Source organism: Osmia lignaria, chromosome 6, assembly GCF_051020975.1.
Source record: "Osmia lignaria lignaria isolate PbOS001 chromosome 6, iyOsmLign1, whole genome shotgun sequence".
Classification (NCBI taxonomy): domain Eukaryota; kingdom Metazoa; phylum Arthropoda; class Insecta; order Hymenoptera; family Megachilidae; genus Osmia; species Osmia lignaria.
In genome coordinates, this window is record NC_135037.1 from 10,014,747 (window position 1) to 10,033,324 (window position 18,578).

Genomic DNA, 18,578 nt, shown 5'->3' on the forward strand with positions numbered 1-18,578 from the left:
ATTTTCTCAATTGTTTCTGATATTAGGATGTTAATTTTATTTTCTATTTCAAAATTGTATTGCTTAAATTTTTATTTTATGTTGTCTGTTTTGAATGGTTTCACGTTCTTATGATTTTAGGGTGGGTCACTAACGTAGCCACCTCCACGTGGTGTGACCTGGTAATTGATATCGTTTTTTAAAGATAACTTTTAGAAAGCGATATCAAGCTAAGAGCTACTATAAAAAGATTTATATATTTTTTAATTGGGAAACAATAGTTTAAATTCAGAAAAGTATTTTCGGGATTGCAATATTACCATATAGAACGTATAATTATAGTAATTTTATAGTTCCTGAAAAAGGAACTTGTATGATTTTTGACTAATTACAAATGACTAATTACCTCCTTCTTTTCGAAGTCGGTTAAAAATAAAATAAAAAGAAAATCACAAAATATGGAATTTAGAAAGAACGAAGTTGTTTGATACGCAATGGTAGAAAGAAATCAACCCTGGCGGAGATATTTCAAGCAGAGTCGTTGTATATTGGAAAGGCCATGACTTTATCCATGACTCTGGTCAGGCGCCAGATCTCGCTCTTGTCTACAGAACACATAATTTCTGCTTTTCATTTGATAGAAATTCGCTACGTTGACTAACAAATATTTTTCTTATAACAGTTTTCGAGAGGAATTCATTATTGAATGAAAGTAAAAATTTGCATAAATGGAGGGTGGATGGGATGAGGTAGGGCGGGTCTCCAAGCCGCAGCAACCTCCTCGTGGTGAGACCTGGGCAATCGTTATTATTTGATGACTAATTAATAACTATATCATTATTTCTATGGTACATTTATTAATTATGCAGCAAATAATACGAGCGAAATGACTGCGAAATTTATGCTTTTTTTTCTATTTAATCTCTGTTATATATTTTTCAGGAACTATACCTTTCAGATTCTGAAATATATCACATTGCAACTACAATTTTACGGAAAAAAAATTAATAATAATGAATGCATGGTCAGTATTGTTTAATTATGTACTTATACATATAGCTATCGTCGCATGCACGTGTCATTTAGGTGTATGCGAAAGGTGACGTAGCATAGCATGCGATAATTGAGGTGGCGCTTAAATCAGTTTCTGTTCGGTCTAATTTTCGATGAAACGTTGACTGTTTTACCGACGCGGAATTCGAAGTTCGGCTTCCATGCTAGCATCGCCTTAAACTCTAACTTTTTATTAACTACTACTATTTATTCTTTAGGTTGTAGCATTTTTTATTTTTTTTTCTTGAAAAATGCTCCTCATATATATACTTTTATTTGTATGATGCTTTGATATAGTTCTATAAAGTATAATTTAGAATAATGTTAACAATCATAAAATTAAGTTGGCAAGAATTGAAGAGGGTAGTTTACGGAAGTGATCGAAAGCATCACGATCAATTGTACAATCGTGGGATTAGACTGAAGGTATTTAAAAATTATAAAGCATGGAGAAACCCATCGTTCGTGCACGAGTGGTAAAGGTCCTTGGTAGGACAGGTTCCCAAGGGCAATGTACGCAGGTTAAAGTGGAATTTCTGAACGAACAAAATAGGCAGCTGATCCGAAACGTAAAAGGCCCTGTGCGCGAAGGGGACATTTTAACACTCTTAGAATCAGAAAGAGAAGCTAGACGGCTTCGTTAGTATAAACACAAAAAGTGACCTTCCTTCTTGATCATAAAAAAGGTATTAAAAAATATACATACATACATGTGTGTGTGCAATACATTCAATTGGGATGTAAAATATCATTTCTGGATTCATATAAAAACACACACAAAGAAGATCCATTATTAATTGAATATTTATTTCCCAGGTGTTATGAGAAGAAACGTGCAGATTCTATCTTTTTATACGTATGTCGTTAATAGAATATCAAATATTCTGAATACTGATGATTCCAATGATACGCATGCGAATGTAATTAAAATTTGCAAATAAAAGTAGTTCATTTATAATGTTTCGATAATTCCCAGAAACTCAATTCTCATAACTGGCATTCCTGCTCAGTTTAGCGTAAACATCATTTTACAGTTTCTAAAACTAAAGTTTCTAAACATAAAGTAAGTAAATCTCATGACTCATAACCGTTGTACAGAACTTTCTAGAACAATAAAAGAGTGTCTTCGGTCTTCTCGTGTATTAGGTACGCTTCCAACAGATGTCATTTCCATCGCTGTTCAGATAAGACGCCATTTTCTATACAAATGGAAACAATTTCTTCTTTTCTTCATAGCTATTAATAGTTAAAAATGTTATCAATATGTTTTTCAATTTCTTACTCATTTTAATTTACATTCTCTAAACAAATTATTTGGTATAAACTAAGTACCTGTAATGACCAATTACATTGAATTGTAATCTAGAGTCAGCCCCAGTGGCAGCACGGTCGTTAACAAAATGCAAACATATAAGCAACTGCTTAACGATGCTATTTCAGTCTAGCTTGAACGCGTGTTAGGTAGGATGTCTTATCACACTTTTGTTATCAGAAAGTCGCTCAATCTTCTCGTATTATGTTCAAGCTTGACCGAGTGTCATTATTTCATTTCATAAGTTCTCGGATTGAGTGTTCTACATCATCCGCATTGTGTAATTCGGTTTCATTATGTTCTGGATGAGCATAAGAGAATTTGTAAAATTCGTGAACCTAATACCGAAGAGAGACGGCCACCATTTTGTGGTCGTCTTTAAGGCGTTACGTTCACGAGTTTGCACAAAACTTGTAAAGAAATTTTTCTTTAGTTTCATGCGTTTCATTTTTCCAAGGCAGCTCCTCTCGTTTAAAGGTGTATCATAATGAACATATGAACGAAATAAATGGCACAATAAGGTCTCTACGTGTTTAGATAGGTCGTCAAAGATAAGGCGGATCACCATTTGCAGCAACTTTCTTGTGGTGTGACTTGGGACATTCGTATTGTTGTAACAATACGAATTTGCTAATTGCTATATGCTGCACAATTTTCGAAACTAATTTATAGATAACGAGAATAAAGAATTGTTTCAAATAAAGCATCATTTTATTCTTTCAAATAAACAATACCTAACTCTGTTCCGTATACGTATAAATTGACCAATGGTAGTACATTTTCATGTAAACTTGAACTGCGTTTGATTACATCGTTCCTTTTATTCATCCTAGCGGCGAGGTACAGTTTTTGGCCTTATCGACTGAGTCTGTTATAAAAAGATATGTAATAAGTTTACGCCATTTTCGTTTATTGATTAACGAAAAAGTAGTAATGCGTATACAAAAGTGCGCGAACGAACATACCGCATAAAACGTAAAAGTAGAAATAAAAATATTAAATGGACACTGGTGGGGAAAGACGTTAAAGTTTACGATCCCACAATCTTATCGGCGACCAATCCGCTGATCGAAGTTTGGAATGGGGATATTGAATGATCGTCGATTAGACGACTATGATTAAAGTTTACAACAGTTGTCGAACATCGATCGACTCGTTTAGTTGTACGTCGTGCCGTGTATTGGCAGGCGTAAAAGTGGGTATGTTCAGTTTTTCTTTTCCATGTAACCTTTCTGAACGAAGATTATATTTTAAATGTTTACATTGTTTGTGGCCAAAAAACTCTCTATTCATACGATTAGAAGTAACTGCAGAGATGTGAAAAATTCGAATGGGATTATTTGTAAGCATAACCTCAAGCTCTTGCGGTTTTGCTACGGTGCGCGTCAGTTCTTACGTTACAGGCGATCCTTTATTTTTTCATCATTTGCTTTTTACCGAGACGCTACTACGCATTATGTATTCTTACAGAATCAATTAACATATTATTAAATATCATTCTATTCAATTCATTAGAATAATCGAACGGAATAGACAGCGAGAACACTCTATCGATAGGAATAGGATGAATTTATCGATCCTTCAATTTCCCGCCATACTTCCAATTTCCATTCATTTTTATATTATAATAATTGAGTTTAAGTTAATTTTACCAGTGATAATTTTCGAACATAACATTCAAAGTCAAAGTTCAAAACTCTGTCTTGTGTGATTACGTCAATTTCATTTAAAATTCATTTTACTATCTCGTCAAGGTTAACAGGACGGTAGTATTGTTATTCGGCGCCAAAAGTTACAAACTAGATATTATAGTAATTAATTTTTGAAATAAAAATGGACCTGTTAAAGATAAAGCTTATACATTGTTGTATTCGAGAAATTTTTTTTCACGGAATGTTAATATTTCAGGTTTAGTATCATAATATTGTAAATACCATTTGATTTTTCACGATATTCCAAATCTATTTTTCGTATATCAGCTTATCAATTTATTTGTACGATTTCAGGTTCGTCGATACATTAGAGTCAAGATAAATCCGTCCACGTTGATCAAAGAATTAAAAAATGGTGGAGCACGGGAGGGAGAATGGACACGCCGGTTTAATATACAGTAGTAACAGTTTGTAAGTAAAATACTTAACATTTACATAACAATTGTTCTTCAAGAATATTCTTTCAAGCTTCATTGGTAGTCAGGTATTTGAAAGTTTTATACGCGCAAACAAATGAATCTCTCCTTGCCTTTTATTTTCCTTTGAAAGAACATATGCAAAAAGGTCACCAACCTGATAATAAATAATTTACTTTATAGTAAAATGTTTTTTATAACAATTACAAAAACGTTTAACTATTTCTTCGTTTCTTAATGAAGTAATAAAAAAAGCGAATCGATTGATTTACATACGAACGAATGAAGGATATGTATAATATTAAGTTTGATAGATAGATCAGAATGGCCTCGTGATAATATCGTGTCGATGCACCGTGAGGCATAGTCGTGATAAAACTTTTAAGAAGTTTCCATGGCTTCCTTCTGTTCCTCGAGGTCTGAAACTTATTAAGTGCATAATGCTATGACTATCGACAATAAAACGATGAAATATTATATGCAGAGTGTTTTAAAAAAGTTAAGAAACGATTGCTAATATCATTGTATTTGCGTTAGACATAGAGGGAATAAGAAATAAAGTATGAAATGTAACGTTCAGAATGCTAATGATGACATCCGCGCAAACGATACGAGAAAAATCTTCGTATCTATTAAAATACCAACTACTGAATCATTTTTCTACTTTATATGATGTATGTTGAATGTTGGAAAGCGTTTATGAAATGATACAATTACTGTCTCGAACGTGTACAGAATATCTTACAATTCAGATTTTTGCGATTTCATGGAAAATTAAGGTAAATTCCATGTTAATCGTGCTTGATAATGTACATTGAAAATACGTCTTTGCGTATGCGATCAAGTAGGAATCGATTCGCTGCACGAATGTAGTAATTATGTTCTTATCGTAGCTGCTAAACAACGACAACTGTTCAACCGTGGACTTTGCGCTTTTGGTTGTGTAAGCGACCTTTATTCTGAATAGATTTGGTGAAGTATCATTGCGATAGCTTCATTGATAATATGATACGACTTTTTCTTAACATGTTGCATTGTACCTACAGTAGATTTTCTCACTATTTTTATGCGATCACGAAATTGTCAAATCAATACTTTAACAAAACTCTGAACATTTCAACGAAAATTCCAGAGAACGATTGCCACGCTTCCGAGTAACAAACGAATTGAATTTTTAATTAACAGTCTAACGGTTAAACAGAATGAAAGTCTGCTAAGTCATTCGGTGGCCGTTTTTTCTTGGGAATTTCAGTGAATACTTTTTCTGTCGCCTTCTCTGAAACTTTTTATCTCCTTGTTCATTTTATTTAAATCAAATGCAATATCGATGAATGAGTATTCTTTTTTTCTAACATCTTACGTAGCGTATACCGATGTCAGAAATGTATTCAGCACACATTGTACCCACACGTACGAAATATGTAGCCGTATACTCTGTTCAACGCGTATGTCAGTCAAAACCAGTGTGAAACCAGTTTTGTTGCATATCAAAAAAGACGACGAAAGTATGAAATGTCCTTCTAAATGCTTACACGAGCCTTGCGTACAATGACATTGTGATCCTGTATGTCGTCTACGTGACTTTAAGCATGCAAGTCGTACATGGAAAACGTTACTATCGAATGCTTATTGTTCGATGTAAGTTTTGCAAAATGCTAGCCATCGTTAAACGTATAATTTTGATATCGGTATTTGAATCTCTCGATGCAGTGCAAGAAGAGAAGTCTGAAGGGTAGGGGCGTCAGTGCATAGGGAATGGCATAGGTGGGTGAGATAATTAGCTGGAACATGGAAAACCAGAGTTTTTGTATACAAAAACTGGTTTATTATCTAAATCTATGCTATTTGAATAATTTTTTTTTTTTTTTGTTTCATTTCATATGTTTTTATGTACTTAGTAGAATTTTTCTCTGAAAATTTATGCGTTGTTTAAATATATAATACCTATACAGATAATGTTATTATTATCATAAATTATCAATTTGTAATCAATAACAACATCCTGATAGGATTAGCGTTGATTAATGTTTGATCATAATCTGTATATACGTTCAGAGGGTAAAAATATGTACTGATAGCGGTATTGATCGTGCGAAATCATTTAAGATGCATAGATGGTTACTGGTCATAGAATCGAACGTGTTATGCGTCATTGTAAATTTGCTATCCGGGCATGTGATTACCCATGGCTCATCAGCATTGTTTAATAGAAGATAGAAGTAAATTTTAAATTTTAGTTTAAATCGTCAAATGAGACAAACGTATCCTAATGTCTTACTAGAGATGTCCATTATCACTGCGACAATGAACGCGTTAACACCTTGTCTGCCACAGTGGATAGGACACATAGTGACGAAACTTGTTACGTTGCTTAAATTATGCGACAGATTGAAACGACTTTGATTAGTTTCAAAGGTATGCGAAATGTAGATTCATGAGAAATCAGAGCGTTACGGATACGTGACACTGGTAGCGAACGCGCGAAGAACAGAAAAAGGAAAGAAAATTTTGAATAACGTAAAGTAATTTAATAAATCGGTCTTAACGAACTACTTTTCTCGTTGTTAAACTCAACAGGTAGGATATGACGCTGGTGAAACGTGACACAATAAACTTCGGACGTCAAAGCAACGCTAATAACAGCCTATTGTTCTTCTTTTTTTTCTCTTTTTCAGAATTGCAAGAGAAATATAAATGGTGACTAATGAGTTAAGAATTATTAATTAAAGTTGAAAATTAATAAGACTATTCCAATCCGATTAGTTGCAGGGAATCTTGTAACAACGCGATGACATTGCAATTTTCTTTTCATCGGAAACGCAATGCGTTTCTGAACACGTGATCTTCCTTTCATGCATACATTTCAAGTCATTTCAACAAAATAGTTTCTCTGAAAGAGAAAAAAAAGAAATGACAAAACGTCAGTAGCCAAGGTTCGAAAACAGTGTGTTACAACTTTGTGAGCGATTGCTTTATTAAAACAAAATGACGTTTCTAACATTTTACCGATCGTCAATATTGTTTTCTATCAGCGTCGTAAGTATGTCACGCTTTGATTTTTCATACGAGGCTATGATTTGTTGTTTTATAAACAAGTCCTTATCACGAAATGTGCGTTTCCATAAGCGTTTCACTAGAAAAAGAAGAATGAAACAAAGTTAGAGAAATTGACTCGGTCGTCCAACTTTTAACGGTTAATACTTAACGAGTTAGCCGGTAACTATGTCCTCGTTTTCGAATCTATCAGAGCTGCCCATACGAACAGGAAGAAAGTTGGAACCGCGTTGGGGTTACATATATCGAGACAAATGAATCGTAAGCGAACAATCGGTCGCTTAGTAAAACGGCAAGTACCAAAGGGTACAACTAAAAAGCTCGAATCACTTTAGGCCCAGCCTTTAATCGTGTTAACCCTCTCTTTGTTCTGACGATCATCCTCCTTTGTCGTGTCCTTAAAAAGGTAGACGAAGCGGAGGGAAAAGAGAATATTTAAGAGTAAATGGGAGAGAGAAATAGAGTGAGTAGGAGAGAACAGTAACTGTGGAAAGCAACGACGGTCAATGGTGATGGCCGCGGTGCAAGCAAATGGTAGAGCCAACCAGTCCGTCTCGAGACACCGTGCTCCGAGCATCGTCGTCGAATAATCGACCGTGTGTCGTTCTCGTCCTCGATTGTTCTTTTCGTTAACACTTTCGACAGTTCGTTCCTCGATATAGTCGTACCGGAAGGAAGATACGTGTAGGTGTGAAACCGTAGATCATTAAAAAAAAAAAATTCAGCGCTTATACCGAGGACGTGGAAAATTTAGAAACCGAGATGCGCTTGGTTCTGTCTCGAGGATAGGAGTTGCTGGTCTACGCAGTTGTTGCTTTCAAAGAGAGCATGATCGTCGCTTTTTGATCAGACTCGCGTCGCTACTTGTCCGCAATGTAAGAAGCCCGCGTTATTTCAAATTCAACGAATCACTCGTTTAACGGTGGAACTGCGAAAATCCTTGAACAAAAGAGTTTTTGTACACTGGAAAATACTGGCTTCTTTAGTTCAAATGTTCTGTCTTACAAAAAGAAATAAGTGGGATATTGTATTACAATGTTATTGGAAAACTTTGATGGAGAACGTGACCGCGAGCAAATTTTATTTTAAACGCGGAAATAAGCGTCCGCAGACCTTTGCTCGCGTAGCCGTATCGCAAACCTCTCAAATACTTTTCAGTATACAAGTTGCTTCATAAGATATGCTACCTATTTTACACGTAAACAAGCGATGGATTAATTTAACTTTTCATTTATTTCACAGCAATGATAACATATTTTTTAAAAACACTGGGTCGAACAATAACACTCAAAGATTTTAAGATTAGACAAGTAAAAGAATTTATTTATGACTCAGCTTATAATGATGTATTAATTTTCAATCAGTTGTAAACAGTTGTCACAAAACACTTAAAAAATTATATGAATTGTATAACATACAGATTCGTTCAGAAATGAGAGTTAAAGAAAACTGATTATAGTAATTTTGAAGCAAGGTTCAATAAAACTCATGTTTTTTCAAAGTTCATTGTTTTGTTTTAAAATGGGTACCGCATGTTATGAAACATTCTGTATATGCAAGTCCAATGCTAAACTTCAATCTCTTCACCGTTGTGTGGGTATTGGTATCTCGCAATTTCAAAACAGTTGCGTGCCTCATCTATACCTTATTATTAATTAGAAATCACCCAAGAGAAACAAACTAATAATTTCGTCTGAAATAAATATATTTTACAACCGTTTGAAGCACTTAATTTCAAGTTCCGCCAATATTGTTCGAGTTGTATTCTTTTTCAAGTCCTACAAAATAAATAATTTTCCAGGCAATGAAAGAGATCGTACGTTTATCCGGTAACCAGAACGTAACGCTGCGAAAAGACCGGTTCGTTTGAACGAAAAATCAACCGAGGAAAGAAAAAAAGAGAAACGAGGCTACTTAATACTCGTACTTGTACGAAACTAAATTAAGTTCGAGTAAAAAGATTAAAACATTTTAAGGATATATTACAAGGATACAAGATGAAGCTTGAAGGAAATTGTTCGCACGAGGATAATACGAATGAGATTTTATTACAACCTAGGAAAGGCTCGGGAATACGTTTGCAGATTGTACCGGCGCAACCAAAAACCATCACTCACCTACCAAAAAGGCCGCCAGTTGATCTGGCATTCACTGACTTGGCGTATAAAGTACGAGAAGGCCGCCGAAACAGTAAGTATAGTAATACATTTTTGAAATAGGGCTGTTATGAATACCCTAGTACAGAATTTTGGGAAGGCTCATAGTAATTGTACATCGATCATATCGATAGTGATCAACTACCGATTAGAACTAATGTCATAGGGACAGATAAGATATCTCAAGCAACGAATGTGGTCCCTTTTACCAAAATTATCTATTCGAAATCTAACTTGATACTTGGCAAAATAGTTGCTCGAATATAATCGCGTTATAAAATATTAATTCGATGGCACTTTTGAATGTGCTTACTTGCACATCCGTCTATTTTACTAGGTAAGCAACTTGAAAGGATGTATCAGGTTTATGCAAAATAAAATGTCCGGTTTCAAATAAAAAAAGTTGAGGCAAATATGTTAATAAGTTTGATCGTTTGGATTATAAATTTATTTGTCGCGATATTGCATCGTTGCATCTGAACTAAACTGAAATGGCTAAAACTTGTTTTCGATGACATTGACCATAAAGTGAAAGTAAACTTTATCCGTGTGAAAGAAGCATGCATGTATCTCGAATAATGCATTTTTTGTGTTGTAAAATTAATACATTGAGATACACATACAAATCCTTATCAGTGTTGCAGTGCAACTAACGAGATAACATAATGAGAGAAAAAGTTACGATTCGAACTATCGAAAAAAAATTGCGTCACGGTTCGAACAAATGGTATTGATAATCATTTTACAGTTGTCAAATTAATTTTCCTGTATGTCTGGTCGTTTCATGAATTTTTCTTTATTTTGCCTGCAATATTGTCAGAAAAATGTCTAACTTTCTATACGCTTTGTGAAGCGTAGTTGACCGAGATTTTGTAAGAAAACTGGTTGCGGCATAAAGTTTCAACTATCATTTCCATAGGATACTTGTTATAAGCCTTTGAATCAAATTGAAAATTTACTTTCTATCTTGGTTTCTTAATTACTTGAATTATTTGAACTCATAGTAATCAGCGCGTTAAAGAGAATTTTCGTAATACACACCGCAGGAAAAATTAGTATGGTAGGATAGGCAACCGTAACAATAAGACGAGCAATTTGAAAATGCAAGTCTTTGTTCCCACTTATCGTTAATTTATACTTGGAGCAGTTTACTGTTCCAATTGCAGCAGCTGTGCGATAAAGCTTCGTTTCTCTGGCATCGAGTTGACGTTTTCGTTTCGTTTCAAGTATCAATAAATAAAACATTTAAATCATTTTTCAAATTCTACAATTTTCCCTTTTAACTGAACAGTGACAGTAGTACTTAGGTATACCAATGCCGTTCGCAGAATCTTGTAATAAAATGTGAAAGCTTGAAAGTAAATAGAAACCATGGAAGTAGTAGTTCCTTTTACTTATATTCTGTCGTTAATTAACACGTTGACCGTCATGGGTATCAACAGTGACCGCCAGTATGAATAATTTTTAATTATTTTAATAGCGCAACGTGGCAAATAAAATTTTATTCCTAATTATTCACTTATCGTTAGGATCGACTTTGAATCGTAATTGCTTTTCCTTAATTAATAATTCATAATTGGCGCATTACACTTTGCGTGTCAATGACCACTTCGGTAATTGTTTCATCACATTACACGAATTATAAACGAACTAATAGAATAATTATGTTGTTCAGACATATTCACATTACGAAATATTGATTTCGTTGTCTCCAAGTAAATCGAAAAAGAGCGCGTTGTTTTCCTGAACAAAGTTCATTCTTGCAATGCGATTCTGATTCTTCTTCCTTTGGTTTACTTTCGTATATGGTATGAATCTAGAAGCGAACATACGGCCAAGTTGATCGAAGCAAATATGACCAGGTATAGAAAGTGAACGCACACGTTATAGCAACATTTTTGCAATCCTGATTTTGCGCAACAAGGAGCAGCCTCTTCGAGCTACACTTTCCTTCGATATCCGTAAGATTATCGTGTTTGATTATTCAACGTCTGGAAGAAGTTGTAGAAAATTTTTAATGATATTCTACTGAGTAAAATATATAGTCGTTCAAAGATCCTTGACATTTTGCTTCTCAAATCTTTAGCTGCGTGTAGAATTAAGAGAAACTAAACGTTCAAAGCCGACACATACTTTTGTTCGTTTTATTACTTGTGCTGTGAATTGCAATAGTTGAAGCATTGCAAAGATAACGTTACATCCAATCTTGTATCGTTTGAAAATAAAACATTATTTTTTGTCGACTAGGCAGATGAGTATATTACGTGTGTAATGAAAGAAAAAACACCAATGTCACGCAATCACCGATATGTATGCATAGAACTGCGGTGTGATGTAACAGTAATAATATCACGATGTCAGTTTTGACTTATCAAATGATATTGCATCGTTAATTATTAACGTGCAATAAAATTTAATGAATAATCATTAGATAATCGAATATGTATTGCGGATAGCTTTGATTCTGAATGACAATAAATGAAAAATAAATGCAACTGGAAAGGTAATAATTCTTTTTGTGGATGAGCAATGTTGAAGGAGTAAAAAGAATGCTATCAATTTATATCACGCGATAAGACGAGTCTCATTATTCTCGATATTTAACTCTCGGGGCAAAGTATGATTGGCGATGTAGGAAATGATGATGCACCAGCATGGTTGCCGATACCACATTTTATCATTTTTCTTTGATAAAATGTATCACCAACTTTGACATTCCAAAACATACTCCAAAGATTATTTACAGTTTTCTTTGTTAAAATATCTTACAAGCGTATTGATAGATTGATTATAATTAAGAAAGTATATATTTTTTTAACAATTATTAAAAAATATGCATTATTACAGGATGTACCTATGTATCTGATTTACAGATGTAAAGACAATCTTGAAATCCGTCAGTGGAAGGCTGCGGTCTGGAGAACTGACGGCTATCATGGGACCTTCCGGTGCAGGAAAGTCTACTCTTTTAAACATCCTGACCGGATACAAGTGAGTCATTATGTTTATGCAAGTTTTGTAACGCTCTTGCTATTCATTGGAAAACCATTAACCACATGCGTCAGGTTTTGTTCTATATGCTCTCGGTTTTTATTTTTTTACAGATACAAAACTGTTTATATAATTTTTTTATTTACACGACCACTATTCATTATTTACAGTCCATATCCTCTTTCAAACGTCAGTCATGAGATAAACTGGTATCTGTCAATGAACGTGGCCAGGAAGTTTTTCGGTGTTTTCTAAAAGATCGCGTTTCACTTTCGTCCCGCGAGTAACGATTTCACCTTTTTTCTGGGATATGTGATTTCGCTTTCTTCCTGTCCATTATGCAATCCTTTCGCAAGGACTTTTCGATAACAAATACACAGCATATACAGATGCTAAACTACTTTATATTCATAGTTTTTTTGACAATAAGAAGTAGAGAAGGACGATGAAATGTAAAAATGAAGTAGGCAGACAGAAGAATCGTAAATGGAAACCTGTTTGCCATTTTCCTTATCGAGTAAATTTCGATGATCAGTCATCGTTTGAAACATGGGATGACATTTATCCTCTCGTTTGGTATTATTCCATTTCATTTCCTTGACGTCATTACAAACAAGACATTAACACGATGTTTAAGTGAATTATGCGCATAAGAAACAATAACAAAAATCAACACAACGTCCTTCTTTGATTGTTCTCAATGACACCGGATATCTATTAGGTCATTGCATATCAAACTGCTTCAGAGAATATAGACTTTTTGGAGCACGTCTTCCATTAATAAATCATTCCGAATATGTATTGTTTAGATCAACTGGCGTAGAGGGAAGTATCACGATGAATGGGCACGAGAGGAACCTTAGTGCCTTTAGAAAGTTATCTTGCTACATCATGCAAGATAATCAACTTCATGCGAATTTAACAGTGGCTGAAGCCATGAAAGTCGCTTCGAACCTTAAACTTGGTTCGCATGTCAGCAAGGAGGAGAAAGAGGAAGTGGTACGTTTCTGATGAACTTGTTCTTTTGCTTCTTGCAAAAAAGGTCACAAATAATTTTCAGAATCGAACTTTTTAATGCAACATTTCTTTATTTTCTTTGTTTAGATTCAAGAAATCCTTGAAACGCTTGGCCTGTCCGAACATCGCCGAACCATGACCTCGAACTTGAGCGGAGGTCAAAAGAAGAGACTTTCCATTGCGCTTGAATTGGTCAACAATCCTCCTATAATGTTCTTCGATGAACCTACTAGGTAAGAAAGCTAGGTAACAAACCAAAGAATTAAATGGACGTGTATAAAAGTTATCAGACAATTTCTTTACTAAACATTGATTCCCGAGCGGAAAAAGAAGGTAAAAGTCGTCAAGGACGTGTCTTTGAAATCTTGTTTCCAAATATTCCTTAAATGGAATCGATCAAATTTAATGGAAGATACCAAATCGTCGATATATATGTTCTTCTTCTATATATACTTTCGCTTTCACCACCATGAATGTCAAGGAAACCTGTTTGCTCTTTATATAACACGTTTAACAAAAACATGGTCAGTGTCAGCGAATAATCGCTGATATTCGATTTCTTTCGATAAAGGAATTCAAGCACGTGATACCCCACAGATTCTGTTGAAAATATTTTTTACATTTGTTAAGAGGGTACCATCCATAATATCCGGTAAGAGAAAGTATGCGGTCATAGTTTTTTAAACAACGTTTTGAAACTCTTTTCTCTCTGTCGCTTTCACTGAAACTCTGTGTGGCGCCTTTTTTTCAAGTGATAACCAGCTTTACAGATACAAAGCGAAACCGTTATTTTTATCCACCTTATCACCTAGTGACACACTTTAATTTACGAGCTTGTATCATCGCAGTTTTGTACCAGTGATTAATTAAAATTTCAATAATTATTCGTCCAACTGGTTCTCCAAGGTTCACAATCGCCCTTGTTCATTTTCGTTCATTTGATCAGATAGAGACAAACGCAAAGTAGCCAACTAATCAACGTCCACTTAATTCAAGGTCTAATAAATGTAAATACCCGACTCCACGAAGACAAATACGAAGATATTTTTGTTGAGCAATTTATGTTTCTTCTTATACAGCTATAATAATCGTAACGAAAACATTAATGGTAAAATAATAATATTCTTTATTTAATAATTTACAGTGGCCTGGACTCGTCTTCTTGTTTTCAATGTATCTCATTGTTGAAGACGTTGGCTCGAGGAGGGAGAACAATAATATGCACCATTCATCAGCCTAGTGCTAGATTGTTTGAAATGTTCGATGCTTTGTACACATTGGCCGAGGGGCAATGCGTTTACCAGGGTTCCACTTCGCAGTTAGTGCCTTTCCTCAGAAATATCGGACTTAATTGTCCTAGTTATCACAATCCTGCCTCTTTCAGTAAGCTTTTTTACATGGTATTTTAAAATTATTCTCGAAACCTTGTCGAAACATTATTTTCTTCCCCTTTATCGAATCATATGATATTCGATGATCACGATTTTCATTCACAGTCATCGAGGTGTCCTGCGGGGAATACGGGGATAATATCAAGAATTTGGTGAATGCCATCAAGAATGGAAAGTACGATATTCGAGAGGGGTACCCTTTCCCTGATAATAAATCAGAGAGATTGAATAACGCGACGAGTGAATCGCTTCAAAAAAGTGAAGAGAATGCTGAGGTAAAGGATAAGAATGATGTCAGTAATCTGGAGGAAAAGTTTCAAGAGGATAAATCAAAAGAAATGAATAATAAAAGGATTATTCCGACTTTTGCCAGAAATGATATTACGAAACAAGGTATGCAGAAAAAAACGAATGAATTATGAGTGAAATAAACGTATTCCCAAACTCATCTCCTTTTTAACACCTACACCTATTTTATGGTGTCATTACAGCCGATATAGCGATACCCATGGACATGGATAAGAAAGATAACGCTGATGTAGCCCTGCTCGACGAATCAATTGTAGTTACTCCTGAAAGATATCCTACTTCGGAGTTTCAGCAATTCTGGATCGTTTTGAAAAGAACTCTACTCTTCAGTCGTAGAGATTGGGTGAGTTTCGGATGATTCGAATGGTCATTGAGAGATTGCCTTATTCTATGCATGTGTCCATTTCTAAAACAATTGATTATCTCTTTTCAGACCCTTATGTATCTTCGACTATTTGCTCACGTTCTAGTGGGGTTATTGATCGGTGCATTATATTATGACATTGGAAATGATGGTGCTAAAGTACTTAGCAACCTTGGATTCCTATTTTTCAACATGCTGTTTCTTATGTACACGTCCATGACCATCACGATATTGTCGTGTATGTTTTATAATTGCTTTTCTCCTTAGAATTCCAAACGTGTAATGATGAGATTCGTATTACAAGAATGTTGTTTTTCTTACAGTCCCATTAGAGTTGCCGGTACTTTTGAAGGAAAACTTTAATAGATGGTATTCCCTGAAGGCGTACTATCTAGCTATCACAGTGTCAGATATACCATTCCAGGTAAGCCATCTTCTCGTGGACGAATAGTACATGGTAGTGTACCTTTATTTCCCATCTGTGTTTGTCTAAGCGTATGATCGTTTTTTTGTAGGCGATATTCTGCATAATTTACGTAACGCTCGTATACTTTATGACCAGCCAACCAACGGATGGTACGCGATTCAGTATGTTCCTGGGAACATGTTTATTGATTTCGTTCGTCGCACAGTCGGTTGGATTGGTAGTTGGAGCGGCTATGAACGTACAAAACGGTGTGTTCTTGGCACCGGTTATGTCTGTACCTTTCCTACTATTCTCAGGATTTTTCGTTAGTTTCGATGCGATTCCTGTGTATCTCAGATGGATCACGTATCTGAGTTACATCAGATACGGTTTCGAAGGAACTGCGTTGGCCACGTACTCGTTTGGTCGAGAAAAACTTAAGTGTTTCCAGGTAAGTTAATTCATTTGCACAAATAAGCATATTTATCTTTCATCGATGTAAGTCTTCATCAATATTGTAATTTTACAGATTTACTGCCATTTTAAAAATCCTGAGACAACCTTGGAGGAGCTGGACATGCTCGATGCCGATTTTACGCTCGATATTCTTGCCCTTCTCTTAATATTTCTCGTTCTTCGAATCGTTGCCTATCTGTTCCTTCGTTGGAAACTGAAGACTGCGCGATAGGGTTCGCCATGTTATTATTCACGTTGACACAGTCCAAAAAAATCATTTTTTTTATCTATAAAGGAACGTTCGAAAATAACGCGATAATACATTTCATTAGCATTGCTGTTCAAACGAAGGATGCAATTAATACGTTGTCTGTTATGGATGGTCATCGGTAGAAAAAAGGTTTTGAATACGATTGAAGTTCCATTGGTAATTCGAAAGAACAAATCGTATCAGTCAGCGTGTTAATTAATTTCGTGTATCTTCGAAGTCGAAGGGAATTATTGCATAAAATTTTATACCTCGAAAGAATGGAACACCACGCGTATAGTTCATACCTATGCATCGAATTCGTACGATTTAGGCTAATATAATTTATTCGCCCTTATTAGGTTTGTCACGTTGAAACAACTCTGCAATGGACTAGCGATGCTTTCGTTCAGGGTACCTTTTCGTCTCTTTAATTACAATCGCACGTAAATACACATAAAGTGTGTATAACCATTGCTTTCTAGAAGGGTTGTTACCGCGTTAACTGACACAGCGATCATCGATGACCGACGAATTGTGTTCAAAGAGGAAAAATACTAAGCGCTATTGAAATAACGTTAGTAATTCAGATCAAAGTAATATACAATTAGAGAATTAATATCTTTAACAATTGATATTCTTTTCTACTGTGCCAGTCAACATGTTAACAAAATGTGGTGGAATCTAGCAGTCTCGGAAGATCGCAATTTCATGATTTGGAGAGAATAAGAGGCCTTAATTGATAATGTTTCGTGAGCGATCACATTTTTTATCCACCTATGGCTGTGAGTTTGACGATGTAGAAGAGTTACGGGAAAGCGGAAGTACGGATTGTTATGTCACAGCGTTGTGTTATGTTCTTGTTGATTAAGAACAACATTCAAAACAATGATTATCTTGCCAGGTTCGTTGCGTATATCGAATATTAGATTTTTGTAAATTGTAAAGCATCATAAAATAACATTCATCGATTTCATATCGTTGTATACGCGGGGACTTATACTTTATAGCGCGTCAACTAAAAACTCATCGTAACTCTTCCAATTAATGTGTCTCTTATAGATAGAGTGTGTACTATACTAAACGATTTATATATTTTTTAAGCAAATTTACTTTGTTAAAAAGATGAGTCGCGTTGGAAAGGTACGTATAGAAGTAGAGTATATCAAAAAGCTTTAAAATCTTAACAACCTAACATCAGTTTACAACTGTTTCTTTGAGTTTTAATCATCGTTAGGAATATTACGTATGGTATCGCTTGCGGAATCAAAAAGAAAAAGAAAAAAAATAAAACACGTGTTTAAACACGTTTTATCTTTTAACGATATTCACTGACTTGACAAATGTACTTTAACGGGAAATACGTTTGTAACTGTTTACACAAATGGTATAAATTATACATGTTTATATTTAAATCAGCGTGATCGATTACGATCAATATACATATACATCTATGTATACTTTTGTAAAATAATACCGTGCATCTAAATGCACGTACCTATGCTGAATTGGCATAGTCTTCGTTGTATTTTATATAGCGTATGTTTATTACGAATAAAAAAAACCGTGCTTTTCGTAATATACTTGTTGCTTAAATTCGTTCACGTATGAAAAAGTGGGAAAGTGTTAATTTTAATTATGACAAATAGCTCATTTTAATAGAGATACTAGGATGAAATCGAATGCACATGTACAGTAGAATGTGTGTCTCCGAT

The 18,578-nt window shown here is 34.8% G+C and overlaps 2 protein-coding genes and 1 long non-coding RNA gene across 9 annotated transcripts; 2 read left to right on the plus strand and 1 right to left on the minus strand.

Moving 5' to 3' along the window:
• The first annotated feature begins 1,478 nt into the window (after positions 1-1,478).
• LOC117607766 (small ribosomal subunit protein eS28) lies at positions 1,479-1,682 on the plus strand. The gene has a single exon (XM_034331855.2). It carries the CDS (start codon positions 1,479-1,481, stop codon positions 1,674-1,676), a length of 198 nt encoding a protein of 65 aa, XP_034187746.1. The 3' UTR covers positions 1,677-1,682.
• Positions 1,683-3,396: 1,714 nt separating this feature from the next.
• Positions 3,397-18,010, plus strand: LOC117607761 (ATP-binding cassette subfamily G member 4). 6 transcript variants are annotated; one of them, XM_034331845.2, is made up of 13 exons: positions 3,397-3,539; positions 4,351-4,467; positions 9,586-9,716; positions 12,556-12,673; positions 13,483-13,672; positions 13,778-13,923; positions 14,835-15,073; positions 15,187-15,474; positions 15,573-15,733; positions 15,824-15,992; positions 16,078-16,178; positions 16,270-16,611; positions 16,690-18,010. In XM_034331845.2, exons 2-13 carry the CDS (start codon positions 4,409-4,411, stop codon positions 16,846-16,848), a joined length of 2,103 nt encoding a protein of 700 aa, XP_034187736.1. In that variant the 5' UTR covers positions 3,397-3,539; positions 4,351-4,408; the 3' UTR covers positions 16,849-18,010. The 6 variants fall into 6 exon arrangements, with proteins under 6 accessions (XP_034187736.1, XP_034187735.1, XP_034187737.1 ...); XM_034331844.2 differs by having other exon boundaries at positions 3,407-3,543; XM_034331846.2 differs by lacking the exon at positions 3,397-3,539 and adding an exon at positions 4,246-4,270.
• Positions 4,466-7,917, minus strand: LOC117607767 (uncharacterized). 2 transcript variants are annotated; one of them, XR_013062313.1, is made up of 4 exons: positions 7,679-7,917; positions 5,218-7,605; positions 4,749-4,897; positions 4,466-4,629 (listed from the first exon to the last, which is right to left on the minus strand). It is a non-coding gene; the product is annotated as an uncharacterized LOC117607767 (long non-coding RNA). The 2 variants fall into 2 exon arrangements; XR_013062312.1 differs by having other exon boundaries at positions 4,466-4,897.
• Positions 18,011-18,578: the final 568 nt, after the last annotated feature.